At 48.4% G+C, this 13180-nt stretch overlaps 4 protein-coding genes across 4 annotated transcripts; 2 read left to right on the top strand and 2 right to left on the bottom strand.

Moving 5' to 3' along the window:
* Positions 1–2860: 2860 nt before the first annotated feature.
* FSUBG_6754 (DNA repair RAD5) lies at positions 2861–8208 on the bottom strand (the record flags this gene model as incomplete). Its single annotated transcript, XM_036684986.1, has 2 exons — positions 2861–3941; positions 4814–8208. 2 exons carry the CDS (start codon positions 8206–8208, stop codon positions 2861–2863), a joined length of 4476 nt encoding a protein of 1491 aa, XP_036537716.1.
* A 394-nt stretch (positions 8209–8602) lies between these two features.
* FSUBG_6755 (ribosomal MRP17 mitochondrial) lies at positions 8603–9737 on the top strand (the record flags this gene model as incomplete). Its single annotated transcript, XM_036684987.1, has 2 exons — positions 8603–8727; positions 8774–9737. The coding sequence occupies 2 exons, from the start codon at positions 8603–8605 to the stop codon at positions 9735–9737; spliced, it is 1089 nt and encodes a 362-aa protein (XP_036537717.1).
* A 321-nt stretch (positions 9738–10058) lies between these two features.
* FSUBG_6756 (ribosomal MRP17 mitochondrial) lies at positions 10059–10514 on the top strand (the record flags this gene model as incomplete). The annotated part of the gene is made up of 3 exons (XM_036684988.1): positions 10059–10082; positions 10133–10164; positions 10214–10514. The coding sequence occupies 3 exons, from the start codon at positions 10059–10061 to the stop codon at positions 10512–10514; spliced, it is 357 nt and encodes a 118-aa protein (XP_036537718.1).
* A 591-nt stretch (positions 10515–11105) lies between these two features.
* Positions 11106–13062, bottom strand: FSUBG_6757 (Defective in cullin neddylation 1; the record flags this gene model as incomplete). The annotated part of the gene is made up of 6 exons (XM_036684989.1): positions 11106–11541; positions 11627–11801; positions 11855–11934; positions 12091–12258; positions 12719–12762; positions 12976–13062. 6 exons carry the CDS (start codon positions 13060–13062, stop codon positions 11106–11108), a joined length of 990 nt encoding a protein of 329 aa, XP_036537719.1.
* Between the last annotated feature and the right edge of the window lie 118 nt (positions 13063–13180).

The raw sequence follows: 13180 nt of genomic DNA on the forward strand, positions 1-13180 counted from the left end.
GGGGGGGTTGACAGGGGTAAAGTGAAAAAGACGCTCAACCCTTGGGGATCAGAGAGACGAGAGAGAGAAAACAATGAATTAGTGCAGAATGATGTTGGAGGTTATGCTGATGTTAATTGAGCCTCAGGAAAAAGCAAATATGATCATCATGCGCCATGACCCTTGTTTGGCTATGGCTTCAGGTCTAGTTAGACTATGGATGGGCAGAGTAGAGTAGAGCAGAGCAGAGTAGAGTAGAGTGACGTGATGTTACTTCTCCAGGTTCTTGGTAAGTACTTGGTTGATATCATGTTACATTCTGATCCCCAATTGGTATATTCTCTAGCGATACAACGTGCATGCGTCGTTGAATGGTGTCGTACGATTGGTAACGAGACGTTGATCGAATGCCTCAAATGGTCGATTGATGCGTTGGCATTGAAGCCACGGCAGATGTCTTTTTTTTGGTTCTTGTTTCCTCTCTTTACTTATCTGTTTACTTGCACTTCAATTTTGTATAGTCTGTATATGTTTCAGCCTTTCTGCTGCTTAGATCAAGCACAAGTAGGGAGTAGCATCTCGACAGCCTCACATAATATCATATCATAATATCACTCTCCATTCTCACTACACACGTCTACCTCAACTCACATCGCACAGCATTCTCACCCCCCGCAAGTTCAACCGTAACAGTAGCCATCGCCGCACAAACCTCGCCTCAAAACCCATTGATTGGATTGGGACATGAATGCACGTCTTGGTCTTACTCTGACTGCACTCGTTGGGCTGCAGCGCCTATATGCGTGCATGCATGCATGCATGCATCCCTCCTTCATGTCGTTCCTCTATGAAGACATCTCTCTCACACCATCCATGTTCCACTGCCTGCCATACACAATTTCTGCCTGATCCCGTTATCGTAGACGTAAACTTAAATATCCTTCTCTCTCTCTCTCTCTCTCTCTCTCTTCAGGCCTCATCCCAAAGAGATAAGTATCTTTGCCCTGCCTGCATCATGTTTTGTTGATTCTGGTGTCGTTAGACGCCCTAAGCTTTGCACTTTTGTATCAATGTTTCTACCTCTGTTCTATTCAAGACCAGCCTGTGAGATTTGATGTATATCCCTATATCCTCGCCTCATCTGCAGGCTGCCCGCCGCCATGGATCCCCAGCCATTCCTCCTCCACTCACGAAGCCCTTCAGTCATATTAGCCCATATCCATATCCATATCCCACTCTCCTAAGGAGACAATTCTCTGATAACCCAACTACGAATAACAACATCAAGATTGGACTCATTGTGGGCTTTACCCTTGCTGCGTTCCTGGCTATTGTCATCACCTTTTTGTACTTCTACTACAGATCTGCACGGTTTACTTTTAGGAAGAAGAAACATCGTCGACATCATCACCACCACCACAACCATCACCATCATCATAAGAGGCATAAATCGATGAGTAGTGGAGGCTCAAGACATTCCGATAGGAGTGCTGCTCCTGCGGATGATGCACCTCCGCCTCCACCTGATAAGCCGGCAGATGGGTAGTAGGGGGAGTACTCCTGTCTTTTGGTAAGTGATTATTGTACTCATACTTTTACATCTCCGAGAGCGAGGCTAATCCATGTTTAGATTTCTCTATTTCATGTATATCCTTTGAGTGTATTAGTGCTTCGTTCTTTGACTTCCAAAAGTACAGTCCCAGGGCATCATGTTTGTGTAGCTGGATTCATGTATCGTATCACTTGTATTCTATCAGCCCGTCTTTGAGATAATCATAAGCTTCAATGTTGTCTCTTCCCAGTATATCATACAGTCTATTCCACTTCATGCGCAGTGATCTAACAAACAGAAACAACATCCCTATGCCGCCTTTGCCAACGATGTCCATACCAGAAAGGATTGTTCAGTCCATCATGTATCTGAGGTGCGTCCATCTCATTCGGTGGGTGGAAAGGATGTATATGACAAGGGTTGGGCATCTGGAATATCGGCTCCGGTCTTCGAGGGCCTGAACGATGATTTCTTCGTCCGTGGTGAAGCCTGTGATGTCGACAGTTAGGGTGGTGACGGACTCCGTGACGGTGATGTCTCTCATGACACTCAAGCTCGATATCTTGAGGATCATCTTCGACACTTGCGTTGAAATGTCCTATGATATGGCGCCGACGGCGCGAGTGACGACGATGGTTATGTCTCTGAGTGCTGCTCGTCCTGCGCTGCTTGAAGATGTTCCAATTCCATACAAATAAACCGACTCCGATGACAGCGGCGAGGAGAGTTAAGCCAACTACTATCCCTATGATTTCTGGAGCTGTGTCTCGACGATGAAGCTTGTGGAGGGCCCTTGATAGGAGAGGTTTGAAGTCACGAGTGTAATTGTGGCCTTGAATTGTTGGCCCCCCTGTTGTGTGTGTCTCTGTCATGATATATGGTGCCAGGGCATTGTGAAGTGTTGAGTTGTGAGTGAGACTGATGGAAGGCATCGTGAATGAGAGACAGTCTATGAGGATGGCACAGATAACGCATTATTGACAGAGTGAAAGAGAGCGACTGCATATCTATATACCCTGAGAATAACCTGCTTCCTCAATTACAGCAACATATCGTGTCCATCATCATACCTCGCCAGTTGAAACTGACAATCAATAACTGATTTCTTTCTTTCATCTCCTACAAAACGCCCAACTGGCTCCCTAGTTTACATGTACATGCAAACAAGCACCCCATCAAACATCTGCAAGGCACCGATTCCTCATGCAGTCCATCAAACTTGACAACATTCTTTGTCGTAACACATATAAATTCTAGAAGATTGCCTAACACGTTTGCAAAGACGCAGTAAAAATAACAAACCCTCACTCCACCTTGTACCAATGGATATCATCGCATCTCCCTCCTCCGATCTCTCCGTCGTCTTCTCTCCTCCGCCTCAACCTCACCCTCCATGACCCCCCTGATCTGTCCCAACGTGCTCCCAATGACATCCTGCAACCTCCCGCCCTTTCTCACAAAGCGATCGTAAAACTCACAGTCCCGATGTTTGGCGCCTCTTGCGTTCAAGGAGATTATGGTGCTCGACATGGCCTCCAGTTCTGCCTTGAGGGTTTTGAGATCTAGGTCGCGCTTGTATCGGCGTTGACGGCGGCGGCGGCGCCGCTCTTCTTTGTCTTCTTCGCGACGAGGCTCGTAGGGTTGAGCATCGTAAGTCTCTTCTGGGCGAGGAGACTCGTAGTAGGGTTCTGCAAAGGTAACGCGGTGACGACGTCTCTTTCGACGTTCTTTATCAGATCCGTATTTATCACTGTCATCCTCCACATCCCTACTCCTCGGTGCCGCTCTGCTCCTCTCCTTATCCTTATCCTTATCCTTATCTCTCTTTCTCTTCTTATCCTTCTTGCGATCGTCGTCTCTTCGGGGCTGTTCATTCTTACTGCCAAGCATACCGAGAACGAACTCAGCTACACCACGAAAGTCTTCAGGGTTGATCTGGTTTCCGCTTCGTGTGCCATCACGGGTTCGTTTCTCAGACGATGATTGACCCATGGCTTTTCTGGCGGCAGACTTGGCAGCGGATTTGGCCAAGTTCTTTGCGAATGTCTCCATGAAGCTGGGATCCTCAGGAGGTCGAGAGCGTGAAGACTGGTCCTGGCGACCAAAGAACTGTTCGGCAAAGCGGTCCATTGGTATGTCTTCGGGTTCGTCTCTGAGATGGTTCAGAAGAGTCTTTGATATAAAGTAGAGAAGTATAGAGCAAAGATGATGCTCGTCGTCGCTGTCGTAATCGTCTTCTTGGTCCTCAAGGTTGTCCTTGGGTACAGACTTTGCCTCGGCTTCAACCTCACCAACTTGTGTCTCTTCTAGCTCGTCTTCAAACTCTTGCTTGATATCTGGGTCCTTTTGAGAGATCGAGTCATGAGCTGCAGCAACGCCGCTGCTTTGTCCCTCGACTACTTCTCCAGACCTTGACGAAGGGTTATCCAGGTTGTAAATATGCTCAAGCAACGCCAACAAAGAGAGTGGAAGACAGAGAGAAAGTGCAGGTTAATCAGGCGAACGACTTGTGTAGCGGATATGCAGTCACCTATGTATACTCTGTGACACAAGACTGCCATAGTGACAGCGGCCAACCGGCGGACTCTCAACTATTTAAGCATGCCAAACTTGAATATTACGGTGATTTTGTGCCCGTGAGGTACCAAGTCAGGTGAGTCGCGTCAGGTTCGTGATGGTTGAGACTGAGGATGATACATTCATTTATAGGCCTCTGGTCACGCGCCTATTGCGGCAATGCAGGAACATGACCGCGCTGAGACATGACCATGACCAGAATTCAGCACCAAATGATCGTCTTGTTCCTCAAAACACAAAGACCTGACTAGATTAGATGATGAAGTTTCATATGTTTTTAAATGCCTAAACTGTCATGATTGACTTCATGTCAGGCTTGTCCATCAGATGCTGGTGTTCTCTGATCTCAACTTGGAACCCAGCCAACCAGACTCCTTGAGGCCTCGTCACGACCTAGACTATTTTGTCAAACAGTGGCGGCTGCCTGCTATTTCCATGCCCTCTATACTGTTGTTCGTATCCCATTCATATCCCAGGCGCCTTGCGAATGCATTCATGTCTAGCAATGAGAAAATTTGTAGAAACAAACCAAGCAATGCATACATGCAGCAGCAGATCTATGTATGTACTCCTTCTAGCTCAATAGCTCCTTGATATCTTCGATACGTTGGAGCTTTTTCTCTTCATCACTCATCATGCCCAAAGATGTTGCACTGTTTCAAATGTTAGCTGCGCTCTGATACTCTCTCCATCAATAAAACTCACAGGAACTTCTTCCGCTCCTGGACCTTCAGCATCCGCTCTTCCACACTTTCCTTGACCACAAATCTTTTGACTTGTACCTCCGACTCCTGTCCCATTCTGTGTACTCGATCGATGGCCTGAGCCTCGACTGCAAAACTCCACCAGGGATCCATCATGAATACTCGGCCAGCGCTCGTCAGATTCAAACCGACACCTCCAGCACGTAAACTTAGCAACAGGATCGTGAACCCTTTTCTCTCGGTAAACTCGTCAAGCACAGCCGCTCGAGCTTTCTGGGCCATAGATCCATCAAGTCGCAGGAACTTGATGTTCGCACGACTGAGAGCTGGCTCGATAAGGCTAAGAAAAGACGTGAACTGAGAGAACACCACAGACTTCATCTTGGGATGTTCTCGTCTCAGCTTCCGCAACTCGGACATCAGTGCAACAACCTTTGCTGAAGAAGCATTGACGCCAACCCGTTGCAGGCTGATTTTAGGCTTCTTCGACATCATCATATCAGGATCATCATCGTGTCGAATGACCTCAAACAGGTCACGTTTGTTGATCGGCTCACGACAACTGAAACATCGAGGCACTTCGCCCTTGCCAATCTGATGCTTGATATAATCAAGCAAGCACTTTTTACATGCAGAGTGCCAACACCCAGTCACGGTCTGATCATTCATCGGCTCTTCAAAACATAGAGGGCATTCATTCTCAGCCTCGTCTCGGATCTGTTCCAAGGCGTGAGCACCGAAGGTCTGGTTAGTCTCCTTTGAAGCCTCATCCGTCTCTGCCGTGAAAGAAGTGATAAGCGACTCGAGATCCATATCATCTGCGAGTCCAGCAGCGGCATCAGCAGCAGCTCCAGCTTCTTCTTCATTTGCCACAAGGTCACGATTGCGGACGAGGATGGGATGGCAGCAAGATTGGCGAAGACGCAGGATCTGTGCAAAGATGGTGGTAAAGGCTTTCATGACAGTACCCGCTTCAACGTTCTGCGAAAATGTTCGTTTCGCTCTGTTGAAGATGTAACTATACACATCTCGTTCCGTTTCCGATAGCTCCACATCCACAATTTCGACTTGCTTAGGTGGTAGGAGCACAAGGGGTTTGCCGTCCGGTGTTTTCATGTCCTTTGTACGTCGTAGGACGAGAGGCTCTAGCACTGTTTGCACAACATCCAAGGCCCGCATAAAGTCTCCTGATTCGAACGGCACAGTAATAAATGTTCGCCAGAACGAAAAGTTGTTCCAAGGCTCCACGCCTAGGAATCTGACAAGACTAAACAGATCTTCTAATTTGTTGACGATGGGAGTTCCCGTCAGAGCCCATCTATGGTAGGCGGATATTTCATAGCAAGCCTTTGCAGTCTTGGATGATCGGTTCTTGATATGGTGTGCCTCGTCGATGATAATGCGGAAGAACTTGAGAGAGAAGAGGCCGTTGTGAAAGCTCTTGTCTCCCTTTCTGGCAGCTATGCTACTGAATTCGGATAGAACAACTCCATAACTGGTAATCACCAGGTCTGGAGCGTTGGACGCATTGGAAGCACAGCAGAGTGCCTGCAGATTACTTGACTTCTCGTTGCCGTAGTATAACTCAATCTTCATCGTTCCATCCTTGGAAGCCTTCACCGCTTCACTTTGCCATTGCGACAGTAGCGACATGGGTGCAACCACCAACGTCGTGCATGGCGCATCAAGCACCGACTCTGAGTTCTTGCCCAATCTGGTAAGCTGATTCACGCTCGAGAGCTCAACAGCTGCTCGGCGAGCTTCAAGTGCGATCTCGGACCTGTGCGTGTGCATCAAGCTTAGCATTTGGATGGTCTTGCCAAGACCCATTTCGTCGGCAAGAATACCACCCAGACAATGTTGTTCCTGAACTGGGAAGTCAAGGGACAAGTCGCCAGAATACGGATTGACGTAGAACTTCGGCTGTCCCTCAACCTGAGGCACATTCTTATCATCGACATCTTTCAATGGCCAGTCGTACTCCTCCCAAAGAGGGTGCATGGATGGCTCCCGGTTACTTTTCTCATCCTTCTCTTTTGCCATCATCCAGTGCAGCGCTTGTTTCTGATATGATCGCAGTGTCATAGCAAAGGTATCTGCTGGCTCCGCCTCAGGGGTGCTAAAATCGAAGGACTGGGCCTTCTTGTAAAGCGCATCGAGCTGATCCTGTTCCAGTTCTTCTCCTTCTTCGGTCTCGGACGACTGGGATGAGCTGGCCTCCTTGCCGTTTCCATTTGTATCCCCATCAGCCTTCTTCGCCTCCTTCTGCTTCTGTTCGTCTTGCTCGGCAGCTTGGAGTAGCCCCTTACGGCCATCTTGGGCAGCAGAGTTCGACATAGTGGGCTGTAAATTGATCTCTTGAAACAATTTGACCAGAGCGACTTGTCGCAGTCGAAGCGTTTTCTCATCGTTTGTCTCGTTTTGTTCGAAAAAAGCAACCGATCGGTCGTCAGCGAGCTTGAATGAACGGCTGAAGAAAGCAGAGTCAAGAAATGAGCATCGCAATTGTAGAAAAATCGTGTCGTTCGTTCGGAGTCTCTCAGGGGCGTAGACCACAGTTCCTTCGAATTTGCACACCTTTTCGTCGATCAGAGCTGAAACCCAATTTGCGGTCTCCTTCGCTAGCCGTCCAACTTCTGATCCGTTTTGAGTGGTGAAGCGCACGATAACATCGACTCGCCTCGCAGCAGCGGCGGCAAATCCTCGTGAGGGTGTAACTTGTCCAGTCTTTCCCTTCCCTCTGACAGATTGGGGTGGCTGTAATTTTTGTCGCTCAATTTTCACGACATCGCCGTGCTTCAACACGTTAAATCCACTTCGTGTAGCCCATCCTTCAACACCAAACGCTCCTATGTATCGTTGTTTCGGCATTCTCTGGCTTGTCTTGAGATTCGGCTTGCGTTCGTTGGAGGCGCTTGGCGACCGACTGGAGCCGGCGGTAGAGGCAGGCCTTAGGGGCGCTTTCCATGATGGCTTCTTCACAAATTTCTTGTATGTTCCATCAAAGTACATATTAACCGCTCGTTCGAGATCGTTTCCGCAGTAGTCTCTTATGGCCGAAAGAACGTCAGTAGAGACCTTGTCCCCGACGAAAGCTTCGAATGTCTCTTGATCAAAGGAGACAGACGACTCCTGTTGGAGCGTCGGTGGCCGTGATGGAGATGTTACAGGGAGATCATCGTCGTGAATTTCGTCTAAATCATCTTTGTATTCGTCTTCTTCCTCGATAACGTCTGCATCTTTAAAGAACCGTTTCGGCTGCGGTAGTGGGGACTGGTCATGAGAGACAGGGTCTGAAGAAAGTTCGTCTGGGTCTGCAAAAAACCTTCTTCTCTTCGCGGGAGGTTCTGGATCTATATGATCATCAGGGTGCTTCTGTTGGTAAGAAAGTGTCATGACTAAAGACCTTTCCTCACAGAGCGTTTGGCCAAAATTGTTGAAGCCCCCCAAAAGAGCTCTTTGAGGCCGGAGCTGGACTTTCTAGGAGACGCGAACAACCCCTGCAGGCGCGACTGAGCGTGGAAGTGTCACCTGATCCCGTGTTTAAGTGGTTCCTTCTATCTCGTCATCTCATGTTAATTCATGTGGCTAATGCTGTGGCGCGGCAGAGCTCGACGTCATGAAAAATTCACTGAAGGCGATTGGAAATCCGACGTCTATGGGTGGCCGTGTCGAAGTCGTAGGACCGTAATGTTCACTGTATCACCATCAATTGTATTGTTATTGAGATGGTAACGGTTTTTGAAACACAATTGTAATTCAATAACCGTTGGGGGCTCATCATTATACAATGTATCGCCCAAGACTATTGGGCCAGAGTCTTCGGGGCTTCACCCACGCCCGAACATGTCGTCGAACATACATCACAGACGCTGATGTTGAATCTGCGAGAAGATACTGTTTGACGCAGTTGAAGTAAGCTTAATTGTACTTCCAAGGGACTTACTCTAACAGCTCTTAGAAATAGCGACTATGATGCTCATCTCATTCGCCGCTTTGTCCCCTCTCCAGTACAAGACACCTACGCTGCTCTCCGTACCCTCAACCTTGAGCTTGTCCGCCTCCCTGAGCTCGTTTCTAACCCTACGATTGGATCCTTTCGAATGAAGTTCTGGCAAGAATCCATTGACAACACTTTCGCGGGTCGCCCCCCTCGCGAACCCATTTGCATCCTCCTTCACAAGGGTCTACGAGATCTAGAGGCCCGAGATGGCAATTCTACCAAGAAATCCATAAAATTTTGGATCTCAAGATTAATTAAAACGAGAGAAAATCAAATGACAAACAGGCCTTTTGCGACTTTGGTGAGTCTGGAGGAGTATGCTGAGAATACATATTCGACTATCATGTACACGACCTTGGCATCACTTCCGCTGAGGTCAATGCATGTCGATCATCTCGCAAGTCATATCGGAAAGGCTTGCGGTATCGCTGCGGTCCTACGTGGCATCCCTGTTCTGGCGGCACCTCCTCCTCCAGTAAATACACCTTCTGGTCAGGTTCCAGCTGTGCGAGAGCCTGCGCTTCTTCTACCATTGGATGCTATGGCTGAAGCAGGAGTCAAAGAGGAGGAGGTCTTCAGGCAGGGGCCCAATGCACCTGGACTTCAAGATGCTGTATTCCAGGTCGCAACACGAGCCAATGACCACCTCATCACGGCCCGAGAGATGCTCAAGCGGCTCAAGGCAGGAGAGGATCCAGGTCATGAGTTCGAGCATCAGGGAGAAGCTGAGCATTTCTATACCGAGGGAAGCGACACATTGAGAGAGATCCGGCAGGGGTTTGGGGTGCTTCTTGAAGCTATCCCCTCGGCTCAGTACCTGCAACGTCTAGAGCAAGCAGATTTCAACCCATTCGCTGTCAAGACAGCTGGCTGGAAACTGCCATGGAGTATCTGGCAGGCCTTGTCCAAGGAGCGAATCTAATATGTAAAACCACCAATCTCGAGATATGTCTCGATTGTACTGTACTATATCGAAAAGCCTATAACATAGAAGGCATCGTGTTTAGAATATTATGAATGACGATGAAATCGACTATAATCCAACAGTGCATTCATTGTGTTCGTTGTTGAATAGGTACTAGGTACCTAGATAGATAAATACCCCACTTGCCATGAACTCCCGCTATCGAAGTGGCTAATCCTCGGAGCCCAAAATTCGAGATCCGCCAGAAATTCATCCAGCTTGGGCGACATCGAAATATTCCGCGACAATACCATTCTTCCTGTAGAGGTCATCACCAAGATGCTCTACGAATTAATCGCAATTGTACGAGCCCCTCTTCTCTCTGCACATGCACTAGAGCTAACCAAAATCAGGTCCGGCCGGGCAGCCTCTCCGAGGTGAAGGAGTGCGTTCCTCACATCGAATCATCAATCCATCTTAGCTGACCAACGCAGAATCGCCCAAACAGTCGGTTCCCTCGTCCTCAAGAATGGCGGTGTCGTCCGCGGTCTCGCCAACTGGGGTGTCTTCTCCCTGCCGAAACCTATCTCAGTGCATCAGATGAAGCACACACACGGCCATTACTTCGTCATGCGATACGATGCCGCCTCAAAGGTTCACCAAGACGTGCGAAACACATTGCGCCTCGAACCCCGAATGATTCGCGCCGCCCATGTCAAGCTCGGAGACGGAAAGCTTGAATCATTAGCCAGATTTGGACCGCCCAAGTGGAAGACGACTGGTAGTGAGGCATAAGGGGAGAAGGAAAGACTTGAACATGTAAATGGATGACAAACGGCTTTAATAGTGACAACGAAGGAGCAGGAAATCTTCATGTAGGATACATGAACGATACTCGAATGAGAGTGGGCATCAGAGTCTGAGAAAAGACTCGGCTCCATGCTCAGGCATCACACGATGCCGTGTACAAAAACGACGCTGCGTCTAAAGACAGCAGCCATGGTTGTATGAAATATTATAGAGCTTCAAACTATCATTCGCTCCATCATGTACCTGTCACGTTTTCAAGGACTCAATAGGTGAACGAAATCTCACCACGGTTTCAAGGCACAAATCACACTGAAAGGCTGGTAACATGAATGTGTTCTATTCTGTTACTGCTTGTCTATCATAAGTCATCAATTACAACCACACCGATAGTCCGGGTGCTCTTGGTTAACGCCGTCCTTCTCGAAACGCAACCCGCTTCCCGTGAATCCGATTGGCGTCTGAACGATGTGCCCTGCCTGTATGCCGTGGTCTGTGAAAATTGGAATCGGATTTGCAGGAGCTCATGTCTTCCATGAGCTCAGTTTCATGTTGTGAGCCAATTAGTGTGCCGCCTCCCTAGTTGTCAACGTCCATGCCATCGGTCTTACCAATGCCCTGTTCACGACACCAATCCACAAAGTCGTCAATCACACTTGGCCACGCGCCATCCTCATTCCAAAATGATAGTGACTCGTCAGACAAAGACTTGAGGGCGAACTCGAGTGTCATGTTCCACATGTCCTTGTTGACCGAACGAGTCCATTTGGCATCGAGGAAGGACTTCCACAGTTCCAACCAGTTGCGGTTTGGTGTCTTCCACTCCATTCCCGGAGGGGCAAATAGGATGTCCCAGTAAACGAGCGCAGTCTCAAGGTTCAGTGCTTTCTGGTCGCCATCTCGACCAGCAACAAAGGTATGTCTATAAACCTTTTTGAATAGCGTCGGGTCAGAGGAGAGAGATTTGGTCAGTTTTCGGAGATGGGCGGCATGCTCTTGATGTGTCGTTCCAGCCCTGTATCAAATCAGCAATGAATTCAGAAAGGAATCGGCCAATGTATTGCATTTTGTGTCAATAGCAGGCTTGAGTGCACTCTTACCCGGTCACTTTCCAGCCATCAACGTATCCCTTTCTGGTAATGACACCCACAGAGGGAGCCTGGAGAAGTTCAAGCGCAACAAGTAGCTCGGCGTTCTCGATGTTGACTCGCAGCTTCTCAGTGAGGTATGACATTGTGGAGTCGAGCTCCAGTTTGTCTTTTTCATCGCTAGAGTCTAGTTGAACATGTAAGTTAAGGAATCTGACGGATTGAGAGGACCATACACACCTTGCAGTTGAGAGAATAGCTTGTCTAGCGATACCTCCAAAGGCGATGGGCCCTTGGTGTCTCCGTTGGATGAAAAGAACCTATTCGATATGTGTCAGCCAATGTCATAAGGTAACGTTGAAATAGCGAGGGGTTCTGAGCAAAGGGCTAGTGCAATGGCCAACAATAACTATGCGTGCTGCTGTGGCCATCTCAGCCAAAACATAACACAACTATTGAATACCAAGGTGATATACCGAGAGTTCGAATTATTTGGTGTTTGTTCGGATTCCGTCTGATGAGACGAACCAGGGGTATCTTTGCCGGCCTCTTTGGTAGAGGACAAGATAGGAACCCCGGTCGTAATGCGCTTCTTGAAACTTTTCCATCCCATCTTCTTGGCTGGCCGGACTGTGCTTGAGTGACTACAGTAAAGTCACAAAGCGCCGGATTGTCAAGGGCTGTGAAGAATAGGAGAGGTTGAAAGTTTTGTAACAACGTAGGAGGCGTCTGTACAAGCCCTGTCTGTCATGGGTGCCAACTACTTCAAGATTCCCATGGTTCTCATCTGGGAATTTGATAGAAGCATAAGCACCGCACGGCCTCGAGGTAACGTATTCAAGACCCCTCAAATAGCACCAGATCTACAAGTAACCAACCTTGTCTAAGACTATCGGCGTCTTTGTCGGTCATACTTTGCAAATGAGACGGGCAATAGTGGGCCAGGAGACAGTGACAGGACGGATACAATGAGCAAACAATAGCCGGAAGCTGCTCGATATAGACATATCCGTATCCGGATGTAGCAGGGAGCATTGTGCCAGTAGAAATAGGCGACGTGTATCATGACAAGCATAAAGAATAGAAAAGACGGCAGTAACTTACGTATCAACAGCTTCGTTGAGCTTGAAACCGGCATTCTTGAGGTACTATTAAAGTAGATGTTAGCAACGCCATGCCATACAATCACGATAATACAACTCCAGGCTAAATAGGCGCTGCTGAAACACAGGCCGATGTATCCATAGCCCAAGCCATGCCGTGTAAAACAGTAGGTTGTCATGAGGTTTATCCGTGTCAGGGACCAGCTTGGTTCGCGATGATCGACATAGGTAAGGAAGGTGAACACGGAAAATACGTACGCGGGTAGCCTGTCGCTCTGATTGACCAGTCAGAGCTACGAACTGGGCGATGAGAACCTTCTGCTGGGCAGCAGACGGTGGAGGCATCTTGACGGCGTCGGATTTGTCGCTATTTGGCAAGGCTCTGCAAGGGTATCGAAATCGAGTCGTCAAGCGGGTTGGTTGTTGGGATACTCGAGCGTCGGCCGATACGGACGAATTGTTC

The sequence above is a fragment of the Fusarium subglutinans genome, assembly GCF_013396075.1.
Source record: "Fusarium subglutinans strain NRRL 66333 chromosome Unknown NRRL66333_c0000075, whole genome shotgun sequence".
Lineage (NCBI taxonomy): Eukaryota > Fungi > Ascomycota > Sordariomycetes > Hypocreales > Nectriaceae > Fusarium > Fusarium subglutinans.